At 38.3% G+C, this 20174-nt stretch overlaps 2 protein-coding genes and 1 long non-coding RNA gene across 4 annotated transcripts; 1 reads left to right on the forward strand and 2 right to left on the reverse strand.

Annotated features, from left to right (window-relative positions):
- Nucleotides 1–6736: 6736 nt before the first annotated feature.
- Nucleotides 6737–11592, reverse strand: echdc3 (enoyl CoA hydratase domain containing 3). The gene is made up of 6 exons (XM_038738826.1): nt 11420–11592; nt 10052–10173; nt 9850–9947; nt 9302–9502; nt 8354–8532; nt 6737–7867 (listed from the first exon to the last, which is right to left on the reverse strand). Exons 1-6 carry the CDS (start codon nt 11554–11556, stop codon nt 7711–7713), a joined length of 894 nt encoding a protein of 297 aa, XP_038594754.1. The 5' UTR covers nt 11557–11592; the 3' UTR covers nt 6737–7710.
- A 623-nt stretch (nt 11593–12215) lies between these two features.
- On the reverse strand, nt 12216–19803 carry kcnj8 (potassium inwardly rectifying channel subfamily J member 8). Its single transcript, XM_038738825.1, has 6 exons — nt 19210–19803; nt 16931–17079; nt 16165–16325; nt 15813–15952; nt 13332–13548; nt 12216–12982 (listed from the first exon to the last, which is right to left on the reverse strand). Exons 1-6 carry the CDS (start codon nt 19554–19556, stop codon nt 12731–12733), a joined length of 1266 nt encoding a protein of 421 aa, XP_038594753.1. The 5' UTR covers nt 19557–19803; the 3' UTR covers nt 12216–12730.
- Nucleotides 14748–16957, forward strand: LOC119918207. 2 transcript variants are annotated; one of them, XR_005447405.1, is made up of 3 exons: nt 14748–15027; nt 15796–16449; nt 16874–16957. It is a non-coding gene; the product is annotated as an uncharacterized LOC119918207 (long non-coding RNA). The 2 variants fall into 2 exon arrangements; XR_005447406.1 differs by having other exon boundaries at nt 14764–15027; nt 16207–16449.
- Nucleotides 19804–20174: the final 371 nt, after the last annotated feature.

Consider the following 20174-nt stretch of genomic DNA (forward strand, 5'->3'; position numbering starts at 1 on the left):
TCTCCAAACATACTAATACGAAAATTTAACCACTCGTTTTTTTTAGTTTGTACTACTATTAGTGCTAAAATAATTAAACAACTGATCATTTTAGAAAGTACTTATCATTTCCAAAGCTAAAGTGACAAACATTCACATCTCCTCACATGTGAGAATAATATGCAGCCTCTCTCTGTTTTATATCACTGTACATTAAATATTTTTTTGGGTTGTGGACTGTTTATTTGGGATTTTTCACTATTTTCTTACATTTTATATTTTAAACTATTGAATCAAATTAATTAAATTATTGAAAGACTAATTCAGAGTGAAAATCATTAAGTTAAAGCCACATTTTAAGAGCAGCAAATTATTTTTCCCCATAAAACAAGACTTATTAAAGGACGATAAATTATATACGTTGTACATATATAAGTGATTTTTAGATTAGCTACTGACTTTCATCTAAATCATTCTTTTTTCTATTAATTGAGATAAATCACAGTCTAGAGCTGAAATAAGTGGATTCATCAATGGGTGAAAGCAGCATACAAATACTATTTTCAATGAAAATCAATGCAGTTCCAGCTCTCTGAGCATTTTCAGCTTGTTTCTTTGGTAAATTGATGATTTGGACTATTGCTTGGGGGAAAAAAAGCTATTTGAAAAAATAAAAATCTGGCTTTGGAAAATTGTAATGTTTTTAACCATTTACCACCACCAGAAACAATTTGTAAAAAATACATGTTATGGTAAAATAAATAACGTACTGCTGAAGACATAATTACAGCTTGTAGGAAGCCTGATCTCATCATTCTGCTGCTTGAGCTCGCACGCTGTTTCTGTATCTTTCTGGTCGAAAGAGTTTAAGACGGCTTCAGAGGAATGTCATGTCAAGAGCTTTGTCAGATGAGCAAACTCTGGGGAGCAACAAAACCCTGCCTCTGATGGCTGCAAAGGATGTTTGTTGTCGGTGGTGTGAAGACTTGTGTAAATCGGATGATAACCGTGTGGTAAGAGGAGCTAAAAGAGATTCTCGTGACGCAGCGGGATGTGGCTTTGAACCTAGGAATCTTAAGCCCAGTCATGTTATTTTGGTCCACAGTGGGAAATAATTTGCAAAAATAAGAAGATAAACATTAGAAGAAAGCTCACTGGAATAAGCTGCTCATTGAAAGAAGAGAAAAGTGGGGAAGGTTTAGTTTGGCGCTTGAAACAAACTTCCTGCAAAATACTATCAGCTGTCAAATCAATGCAGAGCCCAAGATTATGTTTGGTGAAGCTGGAAATCGACTACTCGATTAAAAGAAAATTAATGGGCAACCATTTTGATAGTTAATATAGTTATTTAAGTTATTTGTCTGCCAAACATTTGCTCGTTACAGCTTCTCACACATGTGTGGATTTGCTGCTTTTCTCTAAATATTAGGATTTGAACTGATCGTCAGTAAAAAAAAAAAAAAAGGTATTTCAATACGTCAGTTGGGCTCTGGGAAAATGTGACTGGCATTTTGAACCATTTTCTGAAATCTATAGAAATGAATGAGCAATAATTTAAATATTTAGTTGCAACCCTACTGGGAATGTAACTTACTTAAATACTTTATTTATAATACTTTTAAATACTACTTTAGTAGAAAAGCATATATTATAGGGCTGCAGCTAACGATGATTTTAGTATTCGAAGCTTCGATAGATTATTTCAACGATTCATCGATTCGTCGTTTAAGAAGTAGAACTACTTTTGCTTGGCGGCGGCGCCCCCCCCCCGTAACGGGATCAGCTGTGCACGTTTATAGGTGATAGATATTTATTAGTCCTTTCGTAAATTCATACTGTGTCATACAGCAAACATCAGGCCAACTACTAGACAGCCGCTTTACAAACACACATATCACCCCAGTGCTATACAAGTTATATTAAAGGCTCGTGCAGCCTACACGACTTTAAAGCGTCGCCCGATAGCCGTGCAGTTGTTGTTTTACGGTGGACAGACGGTAACATTACAGAGTTGTTGTTTTCTTTAGCATGAAATAATAACTTTGGACACTTTCTTCTTTGTCCCTCGCCATTTTCTCTCTCTTTCTCCACTTTGCAAACGGCTACATTATAATCCTGTCGTGTTCACAGCGTAAGCGCGATGTGCGATAATATAATAAATAAATGCCGTGCGAACCACTGTGCTGTATAGTTACATGGATTAAACGAAGAATCGATGCAAAGAATTTGTGTCGAAGCATTTTATTAATCGATTTAATCGATAAATCGTTTCAGCCCTAATATATTATTAAAGTAAATTTGCCGCTTCCTTGTAATATCTTATTAAATTGAACATCTTTAGGCCTTAGACTGTCAGACAAAACAAGCAATTTAAAGACATTAGGTTGGGGTCTGGAAGATGATGACATGGCACTCACAACTATTCACTGAGTTCTTTTAAATAAACGATTCACTGATTAATGGAAAAAATAACAGACCAGATTGAAAACAATCGTTAGTTGCTTGCTGCCCCACAGTTTTTTCGAAAGAAAAAGATTTTAGTTACACTTCATTCCTGTGATTGTGATAAAGTTTTTCCAACAACCTTCATACATCTATGAGGAACTACAATCTGCTTTTCCTTAGTAAGGCTTAAAAAACTATTTGTTCAGCATGACAAGGCTGAACTCAATACCATGTTTACACTGGCAAAGCTTCCTGGTTTTTCACCTCCGATTAACTCTCACACACACACTTCAGTAAAACTACAACCTGAAACAGAGGGAAGCAGCAAATCATCTCACAAGCTGGTGCCAGCAGGTGTCTGGCATTTACTTTTTTCAACAAAAAAATAATTAACTGATTTTAAATCTGTTATTAAATTTGTTGCCAATTAATGGAGAAACAGTTTCACCACTGAACTTTTTTTGCGAACAGTTAGAGATTTGTTATTTGGAGGAAGAGAGATCTTTAGTAAATGGGAGAAAAATTCCCCCGAAACAGTTATCCCAACTCATTTATATTCGGGAGGACTTTTTGGGTCACCTGCCAATGGGACTGGTGGATTAAAAAAAATCCAAACATATTTGTTACCGGCCAAAATAACAACTTGCCATTTGTTTCAGTACTGTAAAATTGAGATAATAAAGTATTCTGCGAAATACAAACTTAAAGAAGACACCATATTTGGTGAAATTTGAAGGTAATTTATTGTTATTAAATGTACTTAAGACATAACAGTAAATTGTTCCATATACTTACATGATGCTTATTAATCATTCAACTTAAATCTCATCACTGCTCACTTTTAATCATGCATTACATTTACATTTATTCATTTAGCTGACGTTTTTATCCAAAGAGACTTACAATTGCTATACATGTCAGAGGTCTGGAGCAACTAGGGGTTGAGTAAGTGTCTTGCTCAGGGACACAATGGTGGATGGGTTACAGTGGGGGATTGAACCCGGGTCTCACACCAAAGGCATAGTCTTGCACCATTGCCACCTCGCATTAGCCCATCATTCAACTTAAACCTCGTCAATTAATTTTTTATTTTTTTTTAATGTTCTGCTTCTGCATATATAGTGTTTCACTACTATAGGCCTAATATTAAATGTAGGTTGTTTTCATTTATTAAATCTGTATGCAAGAAAAACAGTCATTGGTCTGTAATTTATTAATGCTAAGTACTAACAAAAAAATCATAACCATTCATGCACAAAATAACTGTAGGTTGCAGTTTTTACTTGCACATTGTACAGTATTATTTTTCTGGTTCGCACACATCTGTTTTAGGGGCAAATGCATGTGAAATACTTTGTTTAGCAACGCATCATCCATTCTGAACCCGTCACGCTGGTTTTATTCTTCTTGTTTTATTTGCGGGAGCTGTTACAAAGCTGTCCTACATGCTGCCACTGGCTTTAATGGAGTGGAACGTAGCAAAAACGGGTATAAATCAACGGAAAATATTTACAGGGACATATTTTAATGTGAGGACACCGGGAGAGAACGGTAAAATATGGGAGAAGCCCGGGGAAAACGGGAGGGTTGACAGGTAGCTGGCTAGATAAATGCTAAAAACACATCACGTACTCCTAGCATGACTTGATAACTCCCAACTCCAGTCCCCTAACGCCCACCCCCCTACATATCTACGCCAATCAAACACAAGAAACCTGAAATCAACATAAACAACCAATGAACGCTTCAATGAACCAATTTAAGTGCGACACACGACAAAAAACAACGCTGATCTGCTGTTAGGTACCATCAAAAAGCTATTATATGGCGATATCACACCGAATACGTTTAGACGCCAATGTGGTGGGTAGCCTTCCAACATTTAGCCACCAAATGGAAAACCTACCCGCATTTGGCACTTGGCAGGTGTTAATTTCCACCACTGTTCGGCAGTGTGGTTAACCCAAAGCAACAGAGCTGTTGCCATCTTACATTTTTCTATTTCCCTTAAACGCTAGTGAAGCCCTTCTGAGGTATAAAGCAGAAAATGTCCATAGACAATATTGCCACAAATTGTTTTCAATATCAATTAGGCTAATCTGTCAAATCTTGATTAATCATTTAGTCTATAAAAGTGAGAAAATGATCATCAATTTCATTAAGCCCCAGGTGACGGCCCACAGTCAACAGTCCAAAACCCAAAAACATATTCCATTTACAATCAAGCATCAGAGTCAGAGCGCCAGAGTTTAACAACTAATTCATTTAAAAGCAAAATCCAATTTATTCAATGTCAATCAATTAACTGACTAATTATTTCAGAACCAACAATAAATATTACTATCAGTAATTAATAGACCACACCAAAAGAATCATCAACTAAATTTCAACTAGGGCTGGGCAATATGGCCAATCATATAACTTGATATAAATAATTAATCACAATAAAATCATTAATTTCTTTCAAGTTTAAAGGCTGATTTTTGCTCCTTAGTAAAACCAGATGGTTAATTGTGGTTTTAAAATATTCTTTATAGTCACAACGAGACAAACACAAGCAGAACATTCAAATTTAAACAAATATGCATGAGAAAATTATTAAGAATATTACTATTTATTAATTATTGCCTACCGAAACCCCCCCAGGGCTGTGTGCTCAGCCCCCTACTCACGATGTACACCCACGACTGCAACCCCGACATGGAGAGAGCTCTGTTGTAAAGTTTGTGGATGACACCGCCCTCGTTGCCCGGATAGCAAACAACAATGATCATTTCGGGAGGAAACCGAAAAATCTTTCACAGATTGGTGCACAGAGAACAACCTACAGCTCAATGTCAGCAAAATCAATGCGCTGATCGTTGATTATAGGAAAAAGGAGGCAGACACACACTCAGCTACATCAGTGGTCATCCCACATCTGCACGCTGGTAAAGAAAGCGAAAAAAAACCCGCTGAATTTCTTAAACAAATACAACATGGCAAATTTTCCGTGTCACATTCTGGTTAACTTTTACAGAGGAGCAATAGAAAGCATCCTGACTGGAAACATCACATACTGGGATGTGCACGGCCCACAACAGGAGGGCTCTGCGGCGAGTGATTAAAACTGGCCAAAGGATACTAAAGGCAAGTACCCACCCCTGCCATGGCTTGTTCACCCTGCTGCCATGTGGCATGAGAGTACCACCAGACTGCAGAGGAGGTTCTTCCCCCTGTGAGACTCCTTAATTTATTCTCAGTACTGCACCATGTAAAATACATTTATTTCTGTATAGAATCTTTGTGTATTGTTTGTTCTTTGTGAGTTAGCCTCATCTCAAAATACAAACCTGTGTTGGAAAATGACATAAATCTACCTTGTACCTACTTTCATGGAGTCACAGACATGACTTTTTTTTCTATTAATGGGGATAAATTACAATCTGGAGCTGAAATAATGTGTGCATTAATCATTTTTTGACATATCACCAAATGATTAATGGAAAGAAAATTGGCAGACTAATTGATAATGAAAATAATGGTTAGTTGCAGCCTTGCTACAATCAAACTTGATTACAAAAATTAGGATTTTGACATAGGTTTTCATTACCATGAAATGAGTGTACATTACATTATTTCACAATCAATAAAGCAAATCAATAAAGCACAGGTTGCAGCCAGGAGCATTTATGAAGTAAACATACTCACTAAAGGCATCAATCATTCACTACCAAGCAAGAAGGGAATCCAAAGCAAACAATGCACTTAACAAAGTAAATTACTGTAGCTTTATGCAAGCAGCAAAACTGAAGGTAACCACCACCAACAACAACAGCAGAAGCATAACTTGGTGACATTTAACGGGGGGAAAAACATACTTTATAACTGAGGCAAGGCATTAAACATGTAAACACAAGCAGCATGGCAAGTTAAAACCTATATACAGTCTATGTTTTTAAATGGCCGACATAAAATGGTGGCTAACGGCTAAGTTAGCTAACTTTAGTGTGACAAACGGTCGACCAGCTAAAAAACACATTTCTCAAATATAAATCACTGGTGATCTTTCATAATCCTAGAAGGTCGTGAAACAAGACTTACCGCTGTTTGGGAAGTATTTCCTGAGCCCTCATTCACTCTTCTGTCTATTTGGTTCCAAAGTTGTTCTTCCCGAAAAATAATTTTTACTCGTTTAGTTACCATTAAAACAAAGATGGCGACCGGATGTGACATAACCGGTATATAAACAAAAAACTAAATGCTTTAACCTACATGTTATTATATACGCACATTTGCAAATAGTACAGAATAAACAAATATAAAACAAATATACTTTACATTTTTTATTGAAAATATCTTGGTTTTCACCTAAGTACATTTATGACTAAGACATGTCAGCTGGTAGCCAATCAACTACTGGAGGCCTAACTAAAAATTGTCAATTTCATATACTTGTACTGTCCTTTGTGTATTGTGAAATGTGTGGCTTTTAATCATACTTGATGGCAACCTTGTAGGACTTCAATTGGAAGTATTTGTTTGAAACATTTCCCATTACAAAGTTCAGTGTCCTGAGGATACTAATATAATGACTAGTTATTGATTGTATAGCTTTATTATCATTTGATAATAATTTTTAATTACTCCAACATCGCTTTTTTTTACACTCAGTTTGGTACAGCTGCTGTTGCCAGTAAAGTCAATCAGAACTGTATAAATTTTAAATGGGGGGAAAAAAACACCCCACAATACAAAATTATCTCCTTACTTTTTAAATCACACATGCTTGTACCTATCACATTTTATCATAGAACCAGATATTACTTTGCTGTAATATTTTCATGTCCATCCAAGCCTTGGACGAGTTCAAACCATACGTCAACTACCATTGTTCGGCAAAAAATTAAGTACACTTTTATTTACAGAACGCTGGATGTTTGACAAAACTCCTACCAATCTGTAACCTTATTTTTTGCATTTAACTTTATACATACAGAGAGCAGTATTCTTAAGATTTGAGTCCATTGTGTCATTTAACATGTTGGGTCCTCTGGATGATAAGAGTGTATTTCCTTCTCGTGTCCACACTCCAGCTTGCAAGGCACACAATGGTTCTGCTACTTATCTTTAGTCTCACCAAAAAGGAGGAAATTAACAAGTCAACTATTTAATTTAAATTTCACATTTCACTAGTAGCATAGCCCATACATTGGCTTGTGACTGGTGCTAATTACTCCACACAGGTATCTGAAAACCATGTGTACCAGTAAGGATAATGACGAGCTCATTGCAGTGATCTCCTGTTCATCTGTCATGGGCCTTTTCTGCTTTATGACTCCACACTGGCTTGCGTTTCTCTATGAAGGCCTGGATCCCCTCCTGTCCGTCTCTTAGAGCCAGGTTGTCAACCATCACCTTGGAGGCGGTAGCATACGCTGCATCTCGTCCTTGAGCCATTTGTCTTTGGAGGAAATAAAAAACGGGAGGACAAAACATTCGAAGGGAAATTTATATGTATTAATCACAATGTTTCAAATGTCTTCACATAAGGAATCCTGATTATTATAGAAAATGTATAGTTTTTGATAATATTTGATCTGTGGGTCCCCCATATTGACATACATTTGTTGATTAAGTATTGAATTTTACAATGGTAATACAATATTTGCCCTAAAACATTCTCTAATAAAACCATCATCGTTCTGCAACTACAATCTGACAATCTATCCACTGATAAAACATTACATCACTAATAAATGAGGATAATGTTTAACTGATGGCAAAATGCTACTTACTGATTATTAGGTGTAATTTGAAGTAGAGGTTAGCATTTTTTGTTTTTGGGGGACCCCCTTGAAGCATCTCAAGCATCCGTGGACTTTAAAAAACAGTGATGACCACAAGGAAAAGGTAAAAATTGGTCTGTCCGTGCTTTAAAAACTCTCACCTTTGGAAAGTGGCCTTGCCGAGGGCTACAACAGGTCGGCTAGCCTGACACACCCGCTGGGCGATGGCTAATGTCTCCTCCTCCAGTTGTTCCTCCGGCACCACCTTACTGACCAGACCGTGCAACAAAGCATCATGGGCGGAGATGGGAGCTCCTGTGAACAGCATCTCCATCGCAATCTGGTATAAAGTCGGAAGATAATAGCAAATATGTCTTGGACTTTTGTAGGTGGTTGCCAATGTCAATATCAATAATAGCGAAAAAAATCTGCTGGTAATCATATAAGATTATCAAAAATGTTTGACAAGGAAACCTCAGATATTTTTATTAGGTTATTAGCAGGATATTTTAAGAAAACTAGGGCTCTAATTAAAGGTGATATCTTTAGATTCCTTGTTTTGCCCAACCAACTGTTCAAAATCAAAAGAAGAAAATAAGATATAAGATCTAGATATATTATCTAGATAAATGACTAAAATGATTAATGACCTGTTGTTGTTAATATTAAATAAATAATAAAATAAAACAAATATATAGCTAAACTTTATTTAAAAAACATGTTTTATTATTATTATTATTATTATACTGTATAATAATAATAATATATTGGAGAGAGAGAGGGGAAAGCCTAATTTTGCTGACTGCTGTTCAGACTGATTATCGTATTTTATAGACATTATTGCTGTTGGACGCTTGTATCCTTGTGAAACTGTTTGGATCTTGTGGATGCTGTATGAAAGTGATAACCTGTCTACCTGCAATAAACACAGCAATTGGATATTAGATTCTTTGGACATCAGCGCATCAGCCAGATAAGTCTGACATTTTTGTTTTAGACAGTCACCTATATACAGTAAATACAACGTAAAGAAATTCAAATTGGTTAAAAACACACCTATGGAAGATGAGTGTCTTTCTACTGAAGCCCTCACTGTGTTCAGCTCTTACCTTCCTCGGCACAGCTCTGCCGATGGCCACCGCCGGCGTGGAGCAGAACAGACCCACGTTGACGCCCGGAGTGGCGAAGGTGGACTTCTCCGTGGCCACGGCAATGTCACAGCTGGCAACGAGCTGGCAACCAGCCGCGGTGGCAACACCATTCACCATGGCGATCACTGGGACAGGTATGTCTTGTATGAGAGTCATGACCTGAAGCACAAGAGCCAGTGAGTTATTTGTACGTGTGAGATTTAGACAGCCTACTTCAAAACCTTTCTATCGCCGCCAACATTTCCTATTTGTTCAGCCACTCAGATAGATATATAGTAATTAAAAAATAAACAAATAAAATGAGAGAAAATGACTTCTTTATTCTTTATATTTGCTTTGTATTAAAGCTCACAGGAACTGGTGACATTATGATTGATTCCTAAATATGTAAACAGCATCATATCAGAGGTGAGCGACACTCAGGGGAGCAGATTTTTAATAAATATTTAATATTGATAAGTTATTCTTGTGATGAAATGAGGGAGAGAAAAACAAGACAAACTAACCTCTGCACAGGTGTGAAACACCCTTGTGTGATATTCTCTGCCATGAGCTGACGTCAGCTCCTTCAGGTCATGTCCAGAGGAAAACACTGGACCTTTGGCTGACAGACACACACACACACACACACATTACAAGGTTAGACCAGCATCTTTCTCTCTCTATCACAAACACACATACTTATAAACACATACAATAAATACTTACCTGAAATGATAATAACTCTGAGATCATCACTGTTGACATCAGTTAGGATGTTTTCTCTGAGGGATTCCAGCATGGACAAAGACAGAGCATTCCTCTTCTTGGGATTGTTCAATATTATTCTCCTTGAAGAAGTAGAAGAAGAAGAACATTAGCGTTTTGTGTATTGAACATAAGTTTTACTACAGAAAATCTCTACTAATGAGCCATAAAGGCACAGATCTTTGCTGTGTTTCAATAAAAAGAAGAAAATAACAGTGTTTCTGTAATATTATCATTGTGACACAACAAATGTAGGAGATAAAATGAGAATGAACTGCAGGACAGTCACTTTAAACTCAGCATTGAATACTACAGACAAAATCAGATGAATATTATAATAGGTTTATTCAGAAGATTACCAGAGAGATTATGAATTTGTTTTTGTCATTTACAAAAAGCTACATACCTTTTACAGTAAGACTTAATAATTTAGTGATGAACATTTATTAATGAAAATTAAATGCATTGATCCGGTGCAATTTGAGCTCTTGTAAACAATATTGTGCTCTAGTCGCCTAAACAATTTGATCATAAACACATTGTATAGATATAAATGGTGATGACACAGCAAAAAAGTCAATACATTTATGTAATGTTTTTCCAGAAACCCAAAATGAAAGAATAGTTATTTCCCAAACATATTAACTTCTAATGGACACACAACATGTTTTATACTTTCAGTAAATACTTTCTTCAACAAGGAATACTAAGACCAAGGTACATTTATTAAAGTACTGTATTGACGAATGAATTTGAGGTACTTGTGGTTTACCTGAGTATTTTTATTTTAGGAGACGTTGAGCTTTGACTCTCTACCGCAAAGAGAAATGTTGTACTTGCTGCAGATAACATGCTTTGCAGATGATTTACTAAAAAACCTAAGCTCAGTGAGAGAAAGCTATTCAGTATTTTTTTTTATATTACTTCAGCACTTTAACTGAAGCATGCAGAACATTTAGGCTAATGGATATTTGCAATATTTTGCTATTGTTTTGCTGCATTTTATAGGAGCCCGGGGAAGTGTCATAACGAATTAATGCTCTCGATTTAATAACTTCAGTTTTTCCTCAGTGACCTTACCTCCCGGTGCTCTGTACATTCTCATAATAGTCTTTCTTTACATTTTATTACAAAAATGTACTTTTCATAGGCATAACATCTATGCCGAATTTACCTTAAGACCTTTGCATGTGCAATTAAGTACTGAATGTACCACTGTAACCTGATGCTGTTGTTAAAGTCTGTATTCTCTCCGTAAATGTGCTGTTTCTGCCTGAGAGCACCTGTGAGTAACAATTCAAGGACGACGGACTCATTTCGTTACCGCACCTTATTCCGTCGTTTTGTTGTCTCACTGTCGGCGGCTCCGGTTCAGTCTGAGAGTACAAACGCGTCCCTGTCAGGAGTGTCGGAGTCCTGCTGAGCTGAAATACACCGACAGCTCTGCACAGGACACAACGAGCCATGTTTACCTTCGCTGCTGGTCCACCCGCACTTCCGGGATCGACGACGTCAAAAACACGTGGTGCGACGTAAGAATAAACCAACATTCATGGAGATAGAAATTAATGCATTTCTATTTCTATTTTTAAGATATGTGTTTGTTGGAAAATTGATGTAAATGATTGTACTGCATAAAATATTATGCTATGTTCTGGTACTAGAATTCCAACTTTATTTACTGTGCATGTTGATAACTGCAAAATATCTCTAATCTAATTCTCATTAAAATACTGTTACATTGATATAATGCTATAATCATAAGTTCAATAAAAAATAATTGTGTACATAACATAAAAACAAAAGAGCAACACTGCTTTTCATGAGATATGTTTCCTTCCATTCTTTACCTAACGCAAAACTGCTGTATATGCTTCAAATTAAAATAATAATGAATCCTTAACGTTTCAAATTACTGTGCTCTATTCGACACACACCACCTTTTACAATTTATACTCCATACATCTGTTGATTTATACAGAATTAAATCATATATTTATTTGTATAGCCATTTTATTTACACATTTTTAAATGTGTAATAATGCATTTGTTTGGTTGTGCTAACTATTAAATTAACACACTTAGTCACCGGGATCATTTGAGCACTTCAGATATTGAAACCACATTCAGATGAAATGAGTGCATTTATTCTCAAACAACAGAAAATGACAAAATAAAGTGAAAAATACACATGTACAGTACAGTGATTGGATGTCACTAGTTACCACTACTAGTAGTTAAACTGTGACTTTAATCGTTAAGAAAATTTATCTCCCCAAAACTGTAAAATGGCTATAAAGGCCCCATGTTTGCTTTAATGATAATGAACAGAAACAATGCTTTACTTTTGGTTTGTGGTGGTTGTATCAGTGCGGAGAAATATTTTCTGAAGAGGTTTACAGTGCGGCTGAACTGCAAGACGTCAACTATTTGAACAGTTATTTCTAATAAGAACTAGATTACTCCAAGTACGTAAACAAACATGGAGTAACATTAACATTAAAAGTGGTAGGAAACAAGTCTAGAAAAGGCAGGGAACAGGAAAACAATGTGTCCCATCAGAGCAAGAGACACACTAACACCCACAATCCTCCTTCCCACCAGGAGGAGCAGAGCAGCCAGTAGAAGGCAGGCCTCATGTCAGGTGACGGCGTTCAGGGTCTGGCTTCCCTCGGTCGGGGTGAAGAACTGGACTTTAGGTGGTGCGAGCCCCGAGTTGTTCCTGCGCAGGTTTCCGGTGGTTCCTGCGACTTTACGCATGGAGTTGTTGCGTCGCATGGAGTTACGCTTCCTCAGCGAGTTCTGGTGTGACAGCTCGCTCTTCTGGAGAGTCTGGATTAAGATGGACGGCTTCTCGTCCAGTTCTCTGGCGCTGCAGGGCGGCGTCGCTACCTTCAAGAACAACAACAGAACATTTTTAGAGGTGTTAGCTATGTCTGTCGGTCTGTCCCTTAGCAAATTATTACCACACGTCAGTAGGATGTTGAGCAATAATCCACATGCCTGATTATAGATTGCTTCTCTTTTGATGGCCAGTATTGTAGCCTAATAATAATACTATTATTATTAATAATCAATGATTAGTAAGTAAGATAAAGGTAACAATACCAATAGAAAAGAGCATCAATCATCAATTAAACAAGGAAGGGATACTTAAAATATAGTAACTGTTAGTATCCAAAGTAAGTATCAGTCCTATATTTATTTATTCTGACACTTTGTGTACCAATTTAACTCTTACCTTGACTAGGTTACCAAACTTGGAGTAGTCCACAGAGTACACGCCCTCCTCCTCCGTTACTATAGGAACAAAGCGGTGACCCCACTTGATCTCCTCTGAGACGTAGGAGGTCCGGGCCTGTGTGGTGATCCCTGTCGTCTCCACGACCCCCTCCAGGATGACGATCACCTCCAGGTCGCTGCACTGCAGCTCCATGGCTGACAGGTCGTACAGCGGGCTGAGAGCAGATACTAAAAGGTCACAACTACGTCTTTACAGTGTCCAGTGATTCATTCATTAAACTCATGGCATATTATAACTGAACACAATTACCTTATAGGTTTCGCAGAATATCTGTGTTGTTAAAACCATTTCCCCCAAACCTCTGTTCCAGTGCTGTTCCCCATATGTAACCTGTTCCTCCTAAATGCCCAGTTGTTACTCCCATGTCCCACATAGTGAACATAATCTGTATGTACTTTATTGGTACTTGATTCGTACGACATAATCACACTGCATCTGCATCATAAGTTTCTGTAGCTGAGTCCCAATTTCCTACAACTTAGTGATGTTTAGCAGGTTGTGAGTATGCAATGTGCTCAATCAGGAATACATTAAAGGACAAATCCCATTAACAAAACAATAAATTGATCATACTAACAAGTATAGGCTGTATGTATGTATATATCTTCCTCCTCTGAGCCATAGAGCTCCACTGTTGTCCAAAAACTATTAAAAACCCATCACTGAGCCTCATTGTTGCTTCATCACCATGAACACACACACTGTAGTTTATTCTGGCCCAGCGCCACAAACACCATCCTTCTAAGTAGAGCAACAGATGTGTGTTAACCCGCCGCTGAAAATAGATATTACTGTATGTACCTGTGACAGTTTTTTTAAACAAAAGATTTAAGTACTAATTTTGATAATGTGCTGAATCTGCCCTGTTAGTAGGCTACACAAGAAATCTATGTACTTGACCTGTTGTAGTTTTTCCCTGTGAGTTTCTGAGTTTTTTGCCATTGTTTCATGTGTCCTTCTATTTGCCTGTTTGTCTCGTTCCTTGTCCTTAGTAGTTTATGTCTTGTCTTTTCTCTTAGCTCTTGGTCCTGTGTTTATTTGATATTGTCATGGTTTGGAGTTTTGTCGTCTAGTTTATTATTTTGTTCATTCGCTTTAAGTTTTCTTAGTATCTGTCTAGTCTCATATTCTAGTTATGTCCTGCATTTTTATCCGTGTCTTAGTGTATACTCCTGGTCCGTGTACTTTGATATTATTTTGTCCATGTTGCCCTGCGTTCTGTTTAATCTTAGTTCAGTCTGTTTTCCCTGTTAGTTGTAGTTTTGGTATACTAGTGATCTGTCTGCTTATGTTCTGGTTCAGTCACTTATTCTCTGTTTCTTCCTGGTTATCATTAGTTTCCTTATGGTCTTATTGGTGTCTGTCTGTTTTCACCTGCCTGTGTCTCGTTAGTCTCATGTCTGTCACCTGTGTTACTCCCGCCGTGCTCGTTAGTCCCTGGTGTATATATGTTTGGTGTTTCTCTCCAGTCTTGGTCCGGTCATTGTTTGTGTTACCCCCTGTCAGTCGTGACTTCAGTCTCGTCCAGCGTGTCGCCTCGCTGTTTTTCCCCGCTCTTGGTGTTTTGGATTACCTGTGTTGGATTTGTGTTTCGTTTCTCATTTGGCTTTTTCTGGACTCAGCCACTCAGTATGTAAGTGTGCTCGCTTTTTGTTTGTTAAATAAATCACCTTTTGAACCGTACCTCCTCTGCCTTGAGTCCTGTGTTTGGGTCCTCCAACCTGCCTCACCACCACTAACTGTAACATGACCACTGTAATTGATTAGATCAATAGAAAATGACTATGAAGAGACAACACAATGTTTTTCCACAGATTAAACACATTTAAGGCGCCGTTCCCCTTTCATCTCTTTACTTGTGAGTTTCTGATGAATACACAAAAATGCTGCTGAAAACATTGAGCATGAAGACTAAGATGTGATAGAAACCTCCATTAAACAGCTATTCTTCAGATTGCTTATTTCTTTGTTTTTCTGAGATCTTCCTGCAGCAGGATTCATAATAACTGACAATAGTTAACACAACATACTCAAAACCTCTTGACAATGACTTTGTAGTGTAGGAGTTTTCTCTTTTGTACTGTAAGTTTGTGTTTAACCAGCAGATGGAGGTAGTGAGTTACATACAAGATCCAGTGCTCAAATTTGCACCTCCTAATCCCATTCTCAGCTGCAGGACCTACATGCTATCCTGAAAGAGGTTCAACCAAAGAGAAATGATCCTTTTGTTTACCGTTTCATTTGAATAATCTTCAGAGGCTCAAAGGGGGTAGGGGTCACAGGGGTGCTGGAGGGTTAGGGTTTGGCATTTAGTGGGTGATATCGGGAACGGAGCGGACGTGTAAACTCATCACTGACCTCTGTTTAGTCTGTCTTAACTACATCCACATCACCACTGCAGGACCTGCTTCTTTGTACCTGTCTTTGTCGATGATGTGGCAGATGATGAGCGGGGCGAGGAGGAACAGGCTGTTGCTGGCCACAGCGGTCTCCGTCTGAACGTCGATCTGATGGATGGGGATCACCTCCCCCTCTGGTGTGGTCGTCTTCCTCACCACCTGCAGATGGTGTTTAACAATAATTGTCAGATGACTTAAATCTTATTAGAAGAACTCAGACATAAAGGATTGTGGGAGATGGAAATTTGCAGCAACTGTATGTTTACACCTTTGTTTTAAATACTAAAAAACTTTGCACTTGTTCCTCCTCTCAGATTAGATTTGTGGACTGTCCTCGGATGCAGATGTTTAAGAAAAAACTAGACAATCACCTGTAACCTGACGGTCGCTCCTATGATCATGCTCTTCCTCAGATCCCCGATACGAATCATGAAACACAGGCGGTTGTTTCTGACCGCGATCACAGCGTAACGGCTGAAGATCAGAGTCTCCGCTCGACGGTTTGACTGAGCCGTCTTCATGAAGATGCAACCTGAGGAGAGGAAACTAATCAGCGATCTAATCTGGCCGTGAGGATTTATGTCTGCTTTACTGATACGTCAGCAGGTCCATCATGTATTGGTTGTCTAAGTTAACAGTGGTGGGATGTAACTATAGTAAGTACATTTACTACTATAATTTCTGTTACTTTATATCTGCTACTTTTATACCACTCTACTACAATTCAGAGGGAAATATTGTACTTCTTTCTCACCTACATTTGTGTGATGAATGTAGTTAAGTTATTTTGCAGATTCAGATTAATAATGCAAAATATAATCAACTTATAAATTAAGATGTACAATAGGTTAAGATAACATAAAAAGGTATTTATCCCTTGGTGGATTTCACAAGCTACCCAGCAGAATATAAAGTATTAAAAGTATATTAAAGTAACACATTGATATATCAATAACTATAATACAACATAATATTCTGAAAATGGGTAATTCTGGTGGTAATGCAACTTTTACTTAAGTAAAATATCACACTTCTTTCCCCACGCCTTATAGTTTTTGTCTCATTTTCATGTCTTCTGAGGGCCATTTCCTTGTAAGCATGTGACCCCTGAACTGGGAAACAGTTTCCAAGTCTCACCCAGCATGACAGCGTTGATGATGAGCCCCACTATGTTCTGCATGATGAGGACGGTGATTGCAGTCGGACACTGCTCCGTTATCATACGTCCTCCAAAGCCGATGGTCACCTGAACCTCGATGGAGAACAGGAAGGCTGAAGTGAACGACCTGAGGAGAGAGAGTTCTGCTGTCATGACTTGTTGAACTTGATATTTAGAAGACCAGGATCCTTTGAGTTTCATGTACACACTCTTCAGAACCGTTTCATTTTGCCAAACAGAGTCACTTATCAGTGTCTTGGGGCCCGCTTTCAGATTTTGGCAGATATAATGGGTATATTTTTAGAAAAGAATAAATCTTCTCCTGCAGCTTTAAATTTTTCTGATGTTTAGTGAAATCGTCTTAAATCAGTCTGGCCCTTTTTCTCAAGATCTGCTCCTATTTAAGGCATCATTTTGATTACATTTGGTCAGTTATGAGAATAAGACAGATTCACAAAGCAACAAAATGGAAACAAAAACATTTCACAACAAACATTTTACAATCCTGCAGCTGCATGATGGTGTTTAAGAATCTTTCCACTGATTATGTGACATTCAAGGTTTCAAGTGAAAGGGATGGAAAAGACAGGGGAAAGTCTGAAAAGCAGTGATGGATGAATTATTTAGATCATTTATTTAAGTACTGTAAAAATGCTCCATTACATGAAAAAGTCCTTATTCAAAATGCTACATAACTGCAGGAGGTGATTAAAACCGCACAGAAGTTCATTACTGGGCATCAGTGATATCAGTGAGGTGCCTGCAGTGCCAAAATGATAAAAGCACAGTACCCACCCAGCCACAGCCTTTTTACACTGCTGCCATCTGCTGTCACACCACCAGACTGCAGAGCAGCTTCTTCCCCCAGTGAGAATCCTCAGCACTGAACCATGTAAAATAGTTTTATTTCTGTATATAATTGTATAATTTTTGTAGACTATAAAACTTTTGCTCCTTGTGAGTGGCATAAAGGGAACTACAATCTTCACCTGTGTTGTAAAATAACAAATAAATCTAACCTACCTTTTACCTTGTCTGTAAAGTATCAAAAGTAAAAGTACTCACTCTGCAGAATAATGGACCCTGAATCCATTTTCAGTTCTGATGCAACAATATGCAGCATTTAATTGTTGTAGCTGCTTGAGGTGGAGCTAGTTTTAACTGCTTTAAATACAGTTAGCTAGTTTTAACTACTTTATATAGGCCTACAGTTTCAGTTATAAACAGCTAGTTTAGTCCAGTGGTTCACAAAATAGGGCTCGGGCCCATCCAAATGGTCGCAAGACAGATCTGAGGGGTCGTGAAATGATTAATGGTAGAGCAAAGAAGAAGAAAAAAATGTTCTGATCAAATCTGTTTTGACTTTTGGACTTTTTTGCTTTCTTTGTGAAATATTCCAACTGTTATTTTAATCAAACCATGTGAGAAGTTTAGAGGGGAAATGTTTCTTTTGTGGAACTGCTAATAATTCATTAACATCTATAACATGACAAGAAGCCCCAACACTGATTTTTGTAAGACACAAGAAAAAAAGGCTGGGAACCACTGGTTTGATCTTCAACAATGTGTTTTATATTACAAAACAAAAAAGTTACTCTGAAAAGTGACTTGTAGCTGTTTAATAAATGTAATGGAGTAAAAAGTACAACATTTCACTCTGAAATGTATTGAAGGAGAAGTGTTATAAGTGTTATACTGAGCAACAAGTAGTAGGTAGTCAAAATTGTACTTAGATCTTGAGTTAATGTACTGACTTTGCATCACTGTTGAGGAGTGGTGGAAAAAGAAAGAAGACGGGGAGAAGTGGCTGACAACTAAAAAGGAGAGACAGAGGAAGGGGGGGAAAGAAAGGAAGGAAGGAAAGGCAGAAAGGAGGAAGGAAAGATGAAAGTATGGAAGGGGGAAGTGTTGGTGAGCTACAATAAGAGGGAGGTGCCAAACTCTCCTTTCCCCTGTCATCTTTACTTTATTTCCCCTGAAATTATGAGAGCAAAAGTTTCCTAACTTAACCTAATGCATACCTTTCTCTCCCTCTCTTCCTCTTCTTTTATCGATTTTTTTTTTAAAAAGGAGAAAGAGGAAGAGAAGGAGAAGAGGAAGAGGAGGGTGGGAGGTTTGGATCAACCGAGGATAGATGGAAAGGATTCAAGTGACCGCAAAAACATGTTTCAAATCTCATCAAACACACTTCAACAATCTAAATTGCATTATTAATTTGAACCTCTATAATATTCACAGCGCTCTGTCTCTTTCTTACTTGACGTCGGTGACGCAGTGGGTCCCGTTCTGCCGCTCCGGGTCCAGGTCTCCATGCGCAAAAGCCACCAGCCACCAGCTCATGGCAAACAGCAGCCAACTGCTGACAAACGTCGTGGTGAAGATGACCAGAGTAAAGCGCCATTTAAGGTCGACCAGCGTGGTGAAGACGTCCTGCAGGAATCTGCCCTGCTCGCGGATGTTTTTGTGCGCCAAGTTGCACGAGCCGTTTTTGGCAATGAAGCGCGCTTTATTCACGCGGTCCCTGAACACCGGCTTGCGGGGCATGCGGGAGGCGAGCCCCGGCAAACCGAACTCCTCCGGGATGATGCTTTTTCTTGCCAACATGTTCTGCTACTGCTCTTGATGGTCAAGAAAACGCGTCAAAGCTGCTTTTTAGTCCGCTTTCAGTGCGTCTTTACGCGCGGATCAAACATGTCCACGTGCAGGAAAAAGGCTCAAAGACGCACAAACTCTTTTCCATCTGTCTACATTTGGGGATGTTTCGGAGCGACCGCAGCGCGCCGCCTCTGCTCAGCTCCTCTGAGGGCTGGGACGGTTTCCACTCTCCTGTTGACGTAGTCCAACTTCCAGAGTCCAGACTCGGTCAGACCAGGGTGCCGCTGCCTTCAAGGACCATTCAGGGACCGCCGGAAAACACAATTCAAATCAAACCGAACCGAATCAAAACCCCCCTTATTTGTGTTTCCACCAATCCACATAATTGTAACGGGTTTAAGATGTAAAAACTAATGGATGCTGTTCCCTGGTGTAAACACAGAGCATATAGGTGTGTAATTTGGTCTCTGTCATGGCCTTTATTTGGTAGATTATTTTAATATTTTTTAGTTGTCATTCAGGGTGGAAAATGGACATTCATCATAAGGCAGTGTTCCCTTCAGGGGGGCTTTAATTTAATTAATTTTAATTAACTGTCTCATAAAAGGAGCAAATGGACTATCTGAA

The sequence above is a fragment of the Micropterus salmoides genome, unplaced genomic scaffold (assembly GCF_014851395.1).
Source record: "Micropterus salmoides isolate LMB-PRFRI ecotype aquatic unplaced genomic scaffold, ASM1485139v1 Ms_hic_scaffold_23, whole genome shotgun sequence".
NCBI classification, from domain to species: Eukaryota; Metazoa; Chordata; class Actinopteri; order Centrarchiformes; family Centrarchidae; genus Micropterus; species Micropterus salmoides.

Bases quoted from the DNA above. Each gene is read 5' to 3' on its own strand.
- kcnj8 (XM_038738825.1), bottom strand. From the start codon at position 19,556: ATGTTGGCAAGAAAAAGCATCATCCCGGAGGAGTTCGGTTTGCCGGGG. The intron at 13,549-15,812 runs GTACAAAGAAGC...ATCTGCTCTCAG, and splicing joins CACATCATCGACAAAGACAG to CCCGCTGTACGACCTGTCAG. The intron at 12,983-13,331 runs GTAAGAGTTAAA...TTGTTCTTGAAG, and splicing joins AGTTTGGTAACCTAGTCAAG to GTAGCGACGCCGCCCTGCAG.
- echdc3 (XM_038738826.1), bottom strand. From the start codon at position 11,556: ATGGCTCGTTGTGTCCTGTGCAGAGCTGTCGGTGTATTTCAGCTCAGC. The intron at 10,174-11,419 runs GTGCGGTAACGA...TACTTCTTCAAG, and splicing joins CAACAAAACGACGGAATAAG to GAGAATAATATTGAACAATC. The intron at 9,503-9,849 runs GTTAGTTTGTCT...CTTGTGCTTCAG, and splicing joins TGTTTCACACCTGTGCAGAG to GTCATGACTCTCATACAAGA.